This window comes from Phyllobates terribilis, unplaced genomic scaffold (assembly GCF_046119375.1).
Source record: "Phyllobates terribilis strain yellow unplaced genomic scaffold, ASM4611937v1 Scaffold_2__4_contigs__length_985480577, whole genome shotgun sequence".
In the NCBI taxonomy this organism is placed as follows: domain Eukaryota; kingdom Metazoa; phylum Chordata; class Amphibia; order Anura; family Dendrobatidae; genus Phyllobates; species Phyllobates terribilis.
This window is the reverse complement of record NW_027362762.1, coordinates 946,973,419-946,989,149: the sequence shown is the minus strand read 5'-3', so window position 1 is coordinate 946,989,149 and position 15,731 is coordinate 946,973,419. Positions and strand designations below refer to the sequence as shown.

At 53.3% G+C, this 15,731-nt stretch overlaps 1 protein-coding gene across 3 annotated transcripts in view; it reads right to left on the bottom strand.

The window, feature by feature from the left end:
- The window catches only part of LOC141239184 (Golgi pH regulator), a 176,813-nt gene that overhangs the window by 112,127 nt on the left and 48,955 nt on the right, over positions 1 to 15,731 (bottom strand). For all 3 annotated transcript variants that reach the window (XM_073668518.1, XM_073668520.1, XM_073668519.1), the window contains exons 10-13: positions 13,186 to 13,274; positions 12,661 to 12,753; positions 11,604 to 11,699; positions 9,873 to 9,962 (exon numbers count right to left, since the gene is read on the bottom strand). In XM_073668518.1, coding sequence (XP_073524619.1) covers positions 9,873 to 9,962; positions 11,604 to 11,699; positions 12,661 to 12,753; positions 13,186 to 13,274 — 368 coding nt within the window. The remainder of the gene's footprint in view (positions 1 to 9,872; positions 9,963 to 11,603; positions 11,700 to 12,660; positions 12,754 to 13,185; positions 13,275 to 15,731) is intronic.

The window sequence follows — 15,731 nt, the reverse complement described above, 5'->3', positions numbered from 1 at the left end:
GTGTGTTCATGTCTGCGTACTGTATGTGTGTGCATGTCTGCGTACTGTATGTGTGTGCTTGTCTGCGTGCTGTATGTGTGTGCATGTCTGCGTGCTGTATGTGTGCATGTCTGCGTACTGTGTGTGTGTGCATGTCTGCATACTGTGTGTGTGCATGTCTGCGTGCTGTATGTGTGTGCATGTCTGCGTGCTGTATGTGTGTGCATGTCTGCTTGTCTGCGTACTGTATGTGTGTGCATGTCTGCGTGCTGTATGTGTGTGCATGTCTGCGTGCTGTATGTGTGTGCATGTCTGCGTGCTGTATGTGTGTGCATGTCTGCGTGCTGTGTGTGTGTGCGCATGTCTGCGTACTGTATGTGTGTGCATGTCTGCGTGCTGTGTGTGTGTGCTTGTCTGCGTACTGTATGTGTGTGCATGTCTGCGTACTGTGTGTGTGTGCATGTCTGCGTACTGTGTGTGTGTGCATGTCTGCGTACTGTGTGTGTGTGCATGTCTGCGTACTGTGTGTGTGTGCTTGTCTGCGTGCTGTATGTGTGTGCATGTCTGCGTGCTGTATGTGTGTGCATGTCTGCGTGCTGTGTGTGTGTGCATGTCTGCGTGCTGTGTGTGTGTGCATGTCTGCGTGCCGTATGTGTGTGCTTGTCTGCGTGCTGTATGTTTGTGCATGTCTGCGTGCTGTGTGTGTGTGCATGTCTGCGTGCCGTATGTGTGTGCTTGTCTGCGTGCTGTATGTGTGTGCATGTCTGCGTGCTGTGTGTGTGTGCATGTCTGCGTGCTGTATGTGTGTGCTTGTCTGCGTGCTGTGTGTGTGTGCATGTCTGCGTACTGTATGTGTGTGCATGTCTGCGTGCTGTGTGTGTGCATGTCTGCGTACTGTGTTTGTGCATGTCTGCGTGCTGTGTGTGTGTGCTTGTCTGCGTGCTCTGTGTGTGTGCATGTCTGCGTGCTGTGTGTGCATGTCTGCGTACTGTGTGTGTGCATGTCTGCGTGCTGTGTGTGTGCTTGTCTGCGTGCTGTGTGTGTGTGCATGTCTGCGTACTGTGTGTGTGTGCATGTCTGCGTACTGTGTGTGTGTGCATGTCTGCGTGCTGTGTGTGTGTGCATGTCTGCGTGCTGTATGTGTGTTCATGTCTGCGTACTGTATGTGTGTGCATATCTGCGTACTGTATGTGTGTGCTTGTCTGCGTGCTGTATGTGTGTGCATGTCTGCGTGCTGTATGTGTGCATGTCTGCGTACTGTGTGTGTGTGCTTGTCTGCGTACTGTATGTGTGTGCATGTCTGCGTGCTGTGTGTGTGTGCTTGTCTGCGTGCTGTGTGTGTGTGCTTGTCTGCGTGCTGTGTGTGTGCGCATGTCTGCGTGCTGTGTGTGTGCGCATGTCTGCGTGCTGTGTGTGTGCGCATGTCTGCGTGCTGTGTGTGTGCGCATGTCTGCGTGCTGTATGTGTGTGCATGTCTGCGTACTGTATGTGTGTGCATGTCTGCGTACTGTATGTGTGTGCTTGTCTGCGTGCTGTATGTGTGTGCATGTCTGCGTGCTGTATGTGTGCATGTCTGCGTACTGTGTGTGTGTGCATGTCTGCGTACTGTGTGTGTGTGCTTGTCTGCATACTGTGTGTGTGCATGTCTGCGTGCTGTATGTGTGTGCATGTCTGCGTGCTGTATGTGTGTGCATGTCTGCGTGCTGTATGTGTGTGCATGTCTGCGTACTGTATGTGTGTGCATGTCTGCGTGCTGTGTGTGTGTGCATGTCTGCGTACTGTATGTGTGTGCATGTCTGCGTGCTGTGTGTGTGCATGTCTGCGTACTGTGTTTGTGCATGTCTGCGTGCTGTGTGTGTGTGCATGTCTGCGTACTGTGTGTGTGTGCATGTCTGCGTACTGTGTGTGTGTGCATGTCTGCGTACTGTGTGTGTGTGCTTGTCTGCGTGCTGTATGTGTGTGCATGTCTGCGTGCTGTATGTGTGTGCATGTGTGCGTACTGTATGTGTGTGCATGTCTGCGTGCTGTGTGTGTGTGCATGTCTGCGTGCCGTATGTGTGTGCTTGTCTGCGTGCTGTATGTGTGTGCATGTCTGCGTGCTGTGTGTGTGTGCATGTCTGCGTGCTGTATGTGTGTGCTTGTCTGCGTGCTGTATGTGTGTGCATGTCTGCGTACTGTATGTGTGTGCATGTCTGCGTGCTGTGTGTGTGCATGTCTGCGTACTGTGTGTGTGCATGTCTGCGTACTGTGTGTGTGCATGTCTGCGTGCTGTGTGTGTGTGCTTGTCTGCGTGCTGTGTGTGTGTGCATGTCTGCGTACTGTGTGTGTGTGCATGTCTGCGTGCTGTGTGTGTGTGCATGTCTGCGTGCTGTGTGTGTGTGCATGTCTGCGTGCTGTATGTGTGTTCATGTCTGCGTACTGTATGTGTGTGCATGTCTGCGTACTGTATGTGTGTGCTTGTCTGCGTGCTGTATGTGTGTGCATGTCTGCGTGCTGTATGTGTGCATGTCTGCGTACTGTGTGTGTGTGCATGTCTGCGTACTGTGTGTGTGTGCTTGTCTGCATACTGTGTGTGTGCATGTCTGCGTGCTGTATGTGTGTGCATGTCTGCGTGCTGTGTGTGTGTGCTTGTCTGCGTACTGTATGTGTGTGCATGTCTGCGTGCTGTATGTGTGTGCATGTCTGCGTGCTGTATGTGTGTGCATGTCTGCGTGCTGTATGTGTGTGCATGTCTGCGTGCTGTGTGTGTGTGCGCATGTCTGCGTACTGTATGTGTGTGCATGTCTGCGTGCTGTGTGTGTGTGCATGTCTGCGTACTGTGTGTGTGTGCATGTCTGCGTACTGTGTGTGTGTGCATGTCTGCGTACTGTGTGTGTGTGCATGTCTGCGTACTGTGTGTGTGTGCTTGTCTGCGTGCTGTGTGTGTGTGCATGTCTGCGTGCTGTATGTGTGTGCATGTCTGCGTGCTGTATGTGTGTGCATGTCTGCGTGCTGTGTGTGTGTGCATGTCTGCGTGCCGTGTGTGTGTGCTTGTCTGCGTGCTGTATGTGTGTGCATGTCTGCGTGCTGTATGTGTGTGCATGTCTGCGTGCTGTGTGTGTGTGCATGTCTGCGTGCTGTATGTGTGTGCTTGTCTGCGTGCTGTATGTGTGTGCATGTCTGCGTACTGTATGTGTGTGCATGTCTGCGTGCTGTGTGTGTGTGCATGTCTGCGTACTGTATGTGTGTGCATGTCTGCGTGCTGTGTGTGTGCATGTCTGCGTACTGTGTTTGTGCATGTCTGCGTGCTGTGTGTGTGTGCTTGTCTGCGTGCTCTGTGTGTGTGCATGTCTGCGTGCTGTGTGTGCATGTCTGCGTACTGTGTGTGTGCATGTCTGCGTGCTGTGTGTGTGTGCATGTCTGCGTGCTGTGTGTGTGTGCATGTCTGCGTACTGTGTGTGTGTGCATGTCTGCGTGCTGTGTGTGTGTGCATGTCTGCGTGCTGTATGTGTGTTCATGTCTGCGTACTGTATTTGTGTGCATGTCTGCGTACTGTATGTGTGTGCTTGTCTGCGTGCTGTATGTGTGTGCATGTCTGCGTGCTGTATGTGTGCATGTCTGCGTACTGTGTGTGTGTGCATGTCTGCGTACTGTATGTGTGTGCTTGTCTGCATACTGTGTGTGTGCATGTCTGCGTGCTGTATGTGTGTGCATGTCTGCGTGCTGTGTGTGTGCTTGTCTGCGTGCTGTGTGTGTGTGCTTGTCTGCGTGCTGTGTGTGTGTGCATGTCTGCGTACTGTGTGTGTGTGCATGTCTGCGTGCTGTGTGTGTGTGCATGTCTGCGTGCTGTATGTGTGTTCATGTCTGCGTACTGTATTTGTGTGCATGTCTGCGTACTGTATGTGTGTGCTTGTCTGCGTGCTGTATGTGTGTGCATGTCTGCGTGCTGTATGTGTGCATGTCTGCGTACTGTGTGTGTGTGCATGTCTGCGTACTGTATGTGTGTGCTTGTCTGCATACTGTGTGTGTGCATGTCTGCGTGCTGTATGTGTGTGCATGTCTGCGTGCTGTGTGTGTGTGCGCATGTCTGCGTACTGTATGTGTGTGCATGTCTGCGTGCTGTGTGTGTGTGCATGTCTGCGTACTGTGTGTGTGTGCATGTCTGCGTACTGTGTGTGTGTGCATGTCTGCGTACTGTGTGTGTGTGCATGTCTGCGTACTGTGTGTGTGTGCTTGTCTGCGTGCTGTGTGTGTGTGCATGTCTGCGTGCTGTATGTGTGTGCATGTCTGCGTGCTGTATGTGTGTGCATGTCTGCGTGCTGTGTGTGTGTGCATGTCTGCGTGCCGTGTGTGTGTGCTTGTCTGCGTGCTGTATGTGTGTGCATGTCTGCGTGCTGTATGTGTGTGCATGTCTGCGTGCTGTGTGTGTGTGCATGTCTGCGTGCTGTATGTGTGTGCTTGTCTGCGTGCTGTATGTGTGTGCATGTCTGCGTACTGTATGTGTGTGCATGTCTGCGTGCTGTGTGTGTGTGCATGTCTGCGTACTGTATGTGTGTGCATGTCTGCGTACTGTGTTTGTGCATGTCTGCGTGCTGTGTGTGTGTGCTTGTCTGCGTGCTTGTTGTGTGTGCATGTCTGCGTGCTGTGTGTGCATGTCTGCGTACTGTGTGTGTGCATGTCTGCGTGCTGTGTGTGTGTGCTTGTCTGCGTGCTGTGTGTGTGTGCATGTCTGCGTACTGTGTGTGTGTGCATGTCTGCGTACTGTGTGTGTGCATGTCTGCGTGCTGTGTGTGTGTGCATGTCTGCGTGCTGTATGTGTGTGCATGTCTGCGTGCTGTGTGTGTGTGCATGTCTGCGTGCTGTGTGTGCATGTCTGCGTACTGTGTGTGTGCATGTCTGCGTGCTGTGTGTGTGTGCTTGTCTGCGTGCTGTGTGTGTGTGCATGTCTGCGTACTGTGTGTGTGTGCATGTCTGCGTACTGTGTGTGTGCATGTCTGCGTGCTGTATGTGTGTGCATGTCTGCGTGCTGTATGTGTGTGCATGTCTGCGTGCTGTGTGTGTGTGCATGTCTGCGTGCTGTGTGTGTGCTTGTCTGCGTGCTGTATGTGTGTGCATGTCTGCGTACTGTATGTGTGTGCATGTCTGCGTGCTGTGTGTGTGTGCATGTCTGCGTACTGTATGTGTGTGCATGTCTGCGTGCTGTGTGTGTGCATGTCTGCGTACTGTGTTTGTGCATGTCTGCGTGCTGTGTGTGTGTGCTTGTCTGCGTGCTCTGTGTGTGTGCATGTCTGCGTGCTGTGTGTGCATGTCTGCGTACTGTGTGTGTGCATGTCTGCGTGCTGTGTGTGTGTGCATGTCTGCGTGCTGTGTGTGTGTGCATGTCTGCGTACTGTGTGTGTGTGCATGTCTGCGTGCTGTGTGTGTGTGCATGTCTGCGTGCTGTATGTGTGTTCATGTCTGCGTACTGTATTTGTGTGCATGTCTGCGTACTGTATGTGTGTGCTTGTCTGCGTGCTGTATGTGTGTGCATGTCTGCGTGCTGTATGTGTGCATGTCTGCGTACTGTGTGTGTGTGCATGTCTGCGTACTGTATGTGTGTGCTTGTCTGCATACTGTGTGTGTGCATGTCTGCGTGCTGTATGTGTGTGCATGTCTGCGTGCTGTGTGTGTGCTTGTCTGCGTGCTGTGTGTGTGTGCTTGTCTGCGTGCTGTGTGTGTGTGCATGTCTGCGTACTGTGTGTGTGTGCATGTCTGCGTGCTGTGTGTGTGTGCATGTCTGCGTGCTGTATGTGTGTTCATGTCTGCGTACTGTATTTGTGTGCATGTCTGCGTACTGTATGTGTGTGCTTGTCTGCGTGCTGTATGTGTGTGCATGTCTGCGTGCTGTATGTGTGCATGTCTGCGTACTGTGTGTGTGTGCATGTCTGCGTACTGTATGTGTGTGCTTGTCTGCATACTGTGTGTGTGCATGTCTGCGTGCTGTATGTGTGTGCATGTCTGCGTGCTGTGTGTGTGTGCTTGTCTGCGTACTGTATGTGTGTGCATGTCTGCGTGCTGTGTGTGTGTGCTTGTCTGCGTGCTGTGTGTGTGCGCATGTCTGCGTGCTGTGTGTGTGCGCATGTCTGCGTGCTGTGTGTGTGTTCATGTCTGCGTACTGTATGTGTGTTCATGTCTGCGTACTGTATGTGTGTGCATGTCTGCGTGCTGTATGTGTGTGCATGTCTGCGTGCTGTATGTGTGTGCATGTCTGCGTGCTGTATGTGTGTGCATGTCTGCGTACTGTGTGTGTGTGCATGTCTGCGTACTGTGTGTGTGTGCTTGTCTGCATACTGTGTGTGTGCATGTCTGCGTGCTGTATGTGTGTGCATGTCTGCGTGCTGTGTGTGTGCTTGTCTGCGTACTGTATGTGTGTGCATGTCTGCGTGCTGCATGTGTGTGCATGTCTGCGTGCTGTATGTGTGTGCATGTCTGCGTGCTGTATGTGTGTGCATGTCTGCGTGCTGTATGTGTGTGTGCGCATGTCTGCGTACTGTATGTGTGTGCATGTCTGCGTGCTGTATGTGTGTGTGCGCATGTCTGCGTACTGTATGTGTGTGCATGTCTGCGTGCTGTGTGTGTGTGCTTGTCTGCGTACTGTATGTGTGTGCATGTCTGCGTACTGTGTGTGTGTGCATGTCTGCGTACTGTGTGTGTGTGCATGTCTGCGTACTGTGTGTGTGTGCATGTCTGCGTACTGTGTGTGTGTGCTTGTCTGCGTGCTGTATGTGTGTGCATGTCTGCGTGCTGTATGTGTGTGCATGTGTGCGTACTGTATGTGTGTGCATGTCTGCGTGCTGTGTGTGTGTGCATGTCTGCGTGCCGTATGTGTGTGCTTGTCTGCGTGCTGTATGTGTGTGCATGTCTGCGTGCTGTGTGTGTGTGCATGTCTGCGTGCTGTATGTGTGTGCTTGTCTGCGTGCTGTATGTGTGTGCATGTCTGCGTACTGTATGTGTGTGCATGTCTGCGTGCTGTGTGTGTGTGCATGTCTGCGTGCTGTGTGTGTGCATGTCTGCGTACTGTGTGTGTGCATGTCTGCGTACTGTGTTTGTGCATGTCTGCGTGCTGTGTGTGTGTGCTTGTCTGCGTGCTCTGTGTGTGTGCATGTCTGCGTGCTGTGTGTGTGCATGTCTGCGTACTGTGTGTGTGCTTGTCTGCGTGCTGTGTGTGTGTGCATGTCTGCGTACTGTGTGTGTGTGCATGTCTGCGTACTGTGTGTGTGCATGTCTGCGTGCTGTGTGTGTGTGCATGTCTGCGTGCTGTATGTGTGTTCATGTCTGCGTACTGTATGTGTGTGCATGTCTGCGTACTGTATGTGTGTGCTTGTCTGCGTGCTGTATGTGTGTGCATGTCTGCGTGCTGTATGTGTGCATGTCTGCGTACTGTGTGTGTGTGCATGTCTGCGTACTGTATGTGTGTGCTTGTCTGCATACTGTGTGTGTGCATGTCTGCGTGCTGTATGTGTGTGCATGTCTGCGTGCTGTATGTGTGTGCATGTCTGCGTACTGTGTGTGTGTGCTTGTCTGCATACTGTGTGTGTGCATGTCTGCGTGCTGTATGTGTGTGCATGTCTGCGTGCTGTATGTGTGTGCATGTCTGCGTGCTGTGTGTGTGTGCTTGTCTGCATACTGTGTGTGCATGTCTGCGTGCTGTATGTGTGTGCATGTCTGCGTGCTGTGTGTGTGTGCTTGTCTGCGTACTGTGTGTGTGTGCTTGTCTGCATACTGTGTGTGTGCATGTCTGCGTGCTGTATGTGTGTGCATGTCTGCGTGCTGTGTGTGTGTGCTTGTCTGCGTACTGTATGTGTGTGCATGTCTGCGTGCTGCATGTGTGTGCATGTCTGCGTGCTGTATGTGTGTGCATGTCTGCGTGCTGTATGTGTGTGCATGTCTGCGTGCTGTATGTGTGTGTGCGCATGTCTGCGTACTGTATGTGTGTGCATGTCTGCGTGCTGTATGTGTGTGTGCGCATGTCTGCGTACTGTATGTGTGTGCATGTCTGCGTGCTGTGTGTGTGTGCTTGTCTGCGTACTGTATGTGTGTGCATGTCTGCGTACTGTGTGTGTGTGCATGTCTGCGTACTGTGTGTGTGTGCATGTCTGCGTACTGTGTGTGTGTGCATGTCTGCGTACTGTGTGTGTGTGCTTGTCTGCGTGCTGTATGTGTGTGCATGTGTGCGTACTGTATGTGTGTGCATGTCTGCGTGCTGTGTGTGTGTGCATGTCTGCGTGCCGTATGTGTGTGCTTGTCTGCGTGCTGTATGTGTGTGCATGTCTGCGTGCTGTGTGTGTGTGCATGTCTGCGTGCTGTATGTGTGTGCTTGTCTGCGTGCTGTATGTGTGTGCATGTGTGCGTACTGTATGTGTGTGCATGTCTGCGTGCTGTATGTGTGTGCATGTCTGCGTGCTGTGTGTGTGTGCATGTCTGCGTGCTGTGTGTGTGCATGTCTGCGTACTGTGTGTGTGCATGTCTGCGTACTGTGTTTGTGCATGTCTGCGTGCTCTGTGTGTGTGCATGTCTGCGTGCTGTGTGTGTGTGCATGTCTGCGTGCTGTGTGTGTGCATGTCTGCGTACTGTGTGTGTGCTTGTCTGCGTGCTGTGTGTGTGTGCATGTCTGCGTACTGTGTGTGTGTGCATGTCTGCGTACTGTGTGTGTGCATGTCTGCGTGCTGTGTGTGTGTGCATGTCTGCGTGCTGTATGTGTGTTCATGTCTGCGTACTGTATGTGTGTGCATGTCTGCGTACTGTATGTGTGTGCTTGTCTGCGTGCTGTATGTGTGTGCATGTCTGCGTGCTGTATGTGTGCATGTCTGCGTACTGTGTGTGTGTGCATGTCTGCGTACTGTATGTGTGTGCTTGTCTGCATACTGTGTGTGTGCATGTCTGCGTGCTGTATGTGTGTGCATGTCTGCGTGCTGTGTGTGTGTGCTTGTCTGCGTACTGTATGTGTGTGCATGTCTGCGTGCTGTGTGTGTGTGCTTGTCTGCGTGCTGTGTGTGTGCGCATGTCTGCGTGCTGTGTGTGTGCGCATGTCTGCGTGCTGTGTGTGTGCGCATGTCTGCGTGCTGTGTGTGTGCGCATGTCTGCGTGCTGTGTGTGTGCGCATGTCTGCGTGCTGTGTGTGTGCGCATGTCTGCGTGCTGTGTGTGTGCGCATGTCTGCGTGCTGTGTGTGTGTGCATGTCTGCGTGCTGTGTGTGTGTGCATGTCTGCGTACTGTGTGTGTGTGCATGTCTGCGTACTGTGTGTGCATGTCTGCGTACTGTATGTGTGTGCTTGTCTGCGTACTGTGTGTGTGTGCATGTCTGCGTACTGTGTGTGCATGTCTGCGTACTGTGTGTGTGTGCTTGTCTGCGTACTGTATGTGTGTGCTTGTCTGCGTACTGTGTGTGTGTGCTTGTCTGCGTGCTGTGTGTGTGCATGTCTGCGTACTGTGTGTGTGTGCTTGTCTGCGTGCTGTGTGTGTGCATGTCTGCGTACTGTGTGTGTGTGTGCATGTCTGCGTGCTGTGTGTGTGTGCTTGTCTGCGTACTGTGTGTGTGTGCTTGTCTGCGTGCTCTGTGTGTGCATGTCTGCGTGCTGTGTGTGTGTGCATGTCTGCGTGCTGTGTGTGTGTGCATGTCTGCGTGCTGTGTGTGTGTGCATGTCTGCATATGTGAAGGATGAAGGGACAGGCTGGGCCCTGTGTTGTACCTCCATCATATCTGTGCATCATGAATCGTGGTATGTGATAAAGGGGCCACTGTGACTCTTTCGCCCGGGGCCCAGAAAAGCCTGGAGCCGGCCCTGTGTTTAGGACTTTGTGAAATTTACTACGTACTACTGACGTGGACAGCACTATGTGCTGGCGAGACATGACAGCCCACAGAGGCGACTTACCTTTGTCAGAGTGATGAGGAGTCCCCTGATGGAAGTGACGATGATGATGCCCACCAGGATGAAGGAAATGTGCTGGGACCAGAACTTCACCTGAGCAAAAGAAAAACCTGCAAAGTGGCTTCGGGATTCGTTTTTCAATGGAATTTGGTTAAAAGGGCACACCACTTTCTAATAATGTTTATTGAAACACTTTTTATGATACAACAGACTTCAGCTCGCTCCCCCTAGTGGTGGCAGCTGGGACACTGAATATCCTCACTGCTCCTTAGCCCCCCCCTAGTGGTGGCAGCTGGACACAGAATATCCTCACTGGTCCTTAGTTACCCCTAGTGGTAGCAGCTGGGACTCAGAATATCCTCACTGCTCCTTAGCTCCCTCGAGTGGTGGCAGCTGGACACAGAATATCCTCACTGCTCCTTAGCTTCCCCTAGTGGTGGCAGCTGGACACAGAATATCCTCACTGCTCCTTAGCTTCCCCTAGTGGTGTCAGCTGGACACAGAATATCCTCACTGGTCCTTAGTTCCCCCTAGTGGTGGCAGCTGGACACAGAATATCCTCACTGCTCTTCAGTTCCCCCTAGTGGTGGCAGCTGGACACAGAATATCCTCACTGCTCCTTAGCTTCCCCTAGTGGTGGCAGCTGGACACAGAATATCCTCACTGCTCCTTAGCTTCCCCTAGTGGTGGCATCTGGACACAGAATATCCTCACTGGTCCTTAGTTCCCCCTAGTGGTGGCAGCTGGACACAGAATATCCTCACTGCTCTTCAGTTCCCCCTAGTGGTGGCAGCTGGACACAGAATATCCTCACTGCTCCTTACAGGAGATTTGGAGTAAAATAAAAATAAAACTAATATAAATAATTTTGATGCCATCGGTCAGCACAGAAGACAATATGCTGCATCTGCCTGATTAGTGGAAATGTGCTCGTGTGTCGGGCGGCTGCTGAAACACAGAGAAGTTATCGGTACGTTGACGCAAAGTGTGTAAATCACGTATGAGCGGTCATGTGACTACTGCCCAAACCGGCGACTCCTAACAGGGTTTCAGCAGGATACCGTCACTGCCCCGGCTGCTGCCTGACCTGGAAAACCCTATAATGTGCACAACGCTGGAACAGCTCAGCTCCATACACCGTCTAGTGGTCGTTCTCAGTACTGCAGCTCAGCTCCTATTGAAGTGAATGTGATCTGACCTGAAGTATCTGAGAATGGCCACTACAAAGAGGATGGCGCTGTGCTGCTCCAGCTTTATACAATATGTATATTCAGCCGCAGTAAAAGCAGAGCGGTGGGGCTGATCCGAGGGGCTGATCCATTCTACAATATGTACATCAAGCCATGGTAAAAGAGGATTGGTGGGGCCGATCCAAGTGGGGCCATTCAGATCAGAGTGCCCCGCTTTGATCGAAACAACCGACGGCATCAGAGCGGGGCCGACGGCATCAGAGCGGGGCCGACGGCATCAGAGCGGGGCCGACGGCATCAGAGCGGGGCCGACGGCATCAGAGCGGGGCCGACGGCATCAGAGCGGGGCCGTCTAATCTCAATGGGGTTGATGCAAACAGAATAGTGGACGATCTGATCCGATGCAAGTTGGGCTGGTCTGATATTAATGACCTCTCATGATTTAAGTTCTGGACGCGCCCTTTAACCCTATAATAGAGGATTACATCCATTTCTAAAGGATTTCTGTACTTTTTAAAGCATCAAACTTACATCACTTACTTACATCAAACTGTATGCCCAGGTAATTGACGGTGATCTCAATCCCTCGAGTGACAGGGTCGGTCTTTCCGACTCGATCAAAGACGATGTTGATTGTGGCCTGGAAAAAGATAAACAAAAATCAGGACCGGCGGCAGCGGTGGGGGTGTAAGAGCCAAGGGTGCAAGAGCCGGGGGTGCAAGAGCCGGGGGTGCAAGAGCCGGGGGTGCAAGAGCCGGGGGTGCAAGAGCCGGGGGAGTAGGGTGAGCAGGGGGCACAGGGCTAGTAGGGGGTGCAGGACCAGCAGGGGGCGCAGGGCCAGCAGGGGGCGCAGGGCCAGCAGGGGGCGCAGGGCCAGCAGGGCCAGCAGGGGGCGGAGGGCCAGCAGGACCAGCAGGGGGCGGAGGGCCAGCAGGACCAGCAGGGGGCGGAGGGCCAGCAGGACCAGCAGGGGGCGGAGGGCCAGCAGGACCAGCAGGGGGCGGAGGGCCAGCAGGACCAGCAGCGGGCGGAGGGCCAGCAGGACCAGCAGCGGGCGGAGGGCCAGCAGGACCAGCAGGGGGCGGAGGGCCAGCAGGACCAGCAGGGGGCGGAGGGCCAGCAGGACCAGCAGGGGGCGGAGGGCCAGCAGGGGGCGCAGGGCCAGCACGGGGGGGCGCAAGGCCAGCAGGGGGCACAAGGCCAGCAGCGGGCGCAGGGCCAGCAGGGGGCACAGGGCCAGCAGGAAGCGAAGGGCCAGCAGGAAGCGAAGGGCCAGCAGGGGGCGCAGGGCCAGCAGGGCGAGAAAGGGCCAACAGGGGGCGAAACGCCAGCAGGGGGTGCAGGGACAGCAGGGGGTGCAGTGCCAAAAGGAAGCGCAGGGCCAGCAGGGGGTGCAGGGACAGCAGGGGGCGCAGGGACAGCAGGGGGCGCAGGGACAGCAGGGGGCGCAGGGACAGCAGGGGGCGCAGAGTGACACAGGGGCTGAATAAAAGCTACTGAGTGAGTCCCGGAGTCGTGCACTGGTTTGCTCTGTCCCTATATCTGTCAGGCTCCACAGATCACACACGATCTTAACAATCACTAACAGACAATTTCTTTACCATGAAGATTTTCCACACGCAGTAAATGGAGAAAAAGTAGCCCAAGAAATTAAAGTATTTTCCCTGGAAGGTTTTGGAGTACTCGATGCGCTCCTGCGGGGTAAAGCACATACTAATAGTCAGCACTGACACGTTTACCAATACTATATCAAATATACGGCTTCTTCTCCAATAACACCCAAAGCTGCACTCCGTAAATCCATAAGACTCGAGGATTGTCTGAGTGTTCTCTTTGCAGACACTGAACCAGCAGGGGCTCACAGCAAGGTGTCAACTTCTGCAAAGGGAAATCTATGTGGAAGGCGAGAGAAATGTGATGCAGCTCTGGGTGTGATTGGAGAATTACATTTTATAGTTTCTATAACTAAAGCAAAACACTTGTGATGAGTCCTTGGATAAGTCCGGCAGTAAGCCATCTCCAAGCTGGATGTTAGGCAGGAAGACCCCAATGGGTGAATTCTGGTATCACAGGGCAGACGCCGCCTGATGGGGGTTATACACAGCAGACAACCCTCGGGATCTTACCCTGGTGGCATGAAGGTCGGCCGTCTCCAGAAACAGCTGGCGGCTCAATTCCTCCAGAGCGTCCACCTCCTGCTGGATCTGAGACAGGTCTGATGGGAGTGAAGGAAGAAAAGGGACAGAAACCCCCAAATCCCGCAGCAAAGGTGAAAGCACCAGCTTATATAGTGACACTCAGCCTCCATACTGACAGCTGTGGGACCACCGGGGAATGGCAACATGGCTAATTATTACTATTACTTCACTGATCCTGAGTTACATCCTGTATTATACCCCAGAGCTGCACTCACTATTCTGCTGGTGCAGTCACAGTGTACATACATTACATTACTGATCCGGAGTTACATCCTGTATTATACTCCAGAGCTGCACTCACTATTCTGCTGGTGCAGTCACTGTGCACATACATTACATTACTGATCCTGTACTGATCCTGAGTTACATCCTGTATTATACTCCAGAGCTGTACTCACTATTCTGCTGGTGCAGTCACTGTGTACATACATTACATTACTGATCCTGAGTTACATCCTGTATTATACTCCAGAGCTGCACTCACTATTCTGCTGGTGCAGTCACTGTGTACATACATTACATTACTGATCCTGAGTTACATCCTGTATTATACTCCAGAGCTGCACTCACTATTCTGCTGGTGCAGTCACTGTGTACATACATTACATTACTGATCCTGAGTTACATCCTGTATTATACTCCAGAGCTGCACTCACTATTCTGCTGGTGCAGTCACTGTGCACATACATTACATTACTGATCCTGTACTGATCCTGAGTTACATCCTGTATTATACTCCAGAGCTGTACTCACTATTCTGCTGGTGCAGTCACTGTGTACATACATTACATTACTGATCCTGAGTTACATCCTGTATTATACTCCAGAGCTGCACTCACTATTCTGCTGGTGCAGTCACTGTGTACATACATTACATTACTGATCCTGAGTTACATCCTGTATTATACTCAAGAGCTGCACTCACTATTCTGCTGGTGCAGTCACTGTGTACATACATTACAATACTGATCCTGAGTTACATCCTGTATTATCCTCCAGAGCTGCACTCACTATTCTGCTGGTGCAGTCACTGTGTACATACATTACATTACTGATCCTGTACTGATCCTGAGTTACATCCTGTATTATACTCCAGAGCTGCACTCACTGTTCTGCTGGTGCAGTCACTGTGTACATACATTACATTACTGATCCTGAGTTACATCCTGTATTACAGTGGTCCCCAACCTTTTTTGCACCAGGGACCGGCTTCAAGCAAGATCATTTTTCCATGGCCCAGCAAGGAGGGGGTGGGGTGGGCGGGGCTTTGGTCATATGGGGGCGGGTAATGGAGGGATTTGGAGTTTAGTGCATACTTATCATATAGTGTAGACCAGGTCCCCGCCAGGAGCTATGCCAGGAGCCCCACATAATGTGCTGTGCCAGGAGCCGCATCACTGAGGCCCCATCACGCCCTGCAGCAGGACAGGGCAGCTGTCCTGACAGCTGCTGTTCAGCTGCATTTACTTCATCCCAGGGGCGGACACAGACTGTAGTGGGCCCCTGTGCAAGAAATTTTTGGGGGCCCCCCCGCCCTTCATAAGGCAACAAAGTTATGTAAACATAACCCCCCCCATGTGCATCTCTCACCCCCCCCATGTGCAGCTCACCCCCCGTGCATCTCTCATCCCCCTCCGTGCATCTCTCATCCCCTCCGTGCATCTCTCATCCCCCTCCGTGCATCTCTCATCCCCCTCCGTGCATCTCTCATCCCCCTCCGTGCATCTCTCATCCCCCTCCGTGCATCTCTCATCCCCTCCGTGCATCTCTCATCCCCCCGTGCATCTCTCATCCCCCCCGTGCATCTCTCATCCCCCTCCGTGCATCTCTCATCCCCTCCGTGCATCTCTCATCCCCCCGTGCATCTCTCACCCCCCTCCGTGCATCTCTCATCCCCCCCGTGCATCTCTCATCCCCTCCGTGCATCTCTCACCCCCCCGTGCATCTCTCATCCCCCTCCGTGCATCTCTCATCCCCCTCCGTGCATCTCTCATCCCCCTCCGTGCATCTCTCATCCCCCCCGTGCATCTCTCATCCCCCCCGTGCATCTCTCATCCCCCCCGTGCATCTCTCATCCCCCCGTGCATCTCTCATCCCCCCCGTGCATCTCTCATCCCCCCCGTGCATCTCTCATCCCCCCCGTGCATCTCTCATCCCCCCCGTGCATCTCTCATCCACCCCCCGTGCATCTCTCATCCACCCCCCGTGCATCTCTCATCCACCCCCCGTGCATCTCTCATCCACCCCCCGTGCATCTCTCATCCACCCCCCGTGCATCTCTCATCCACCCCCCGTGCATCTCTCATCCACCCCCCGTGCATCTCTCATCCCCCCCGTGCATCTCTCATCCCCCCCGTGCATCTCTCATCCCCCCCGTGCATCTCTCATCCCCCCCGTGCATCTCTCATCCCCCCCGTGCATCTCTCATCCCCCCCGTGCATCTCTCATCCCCTCCGTGCATCTCTCATCCCCCC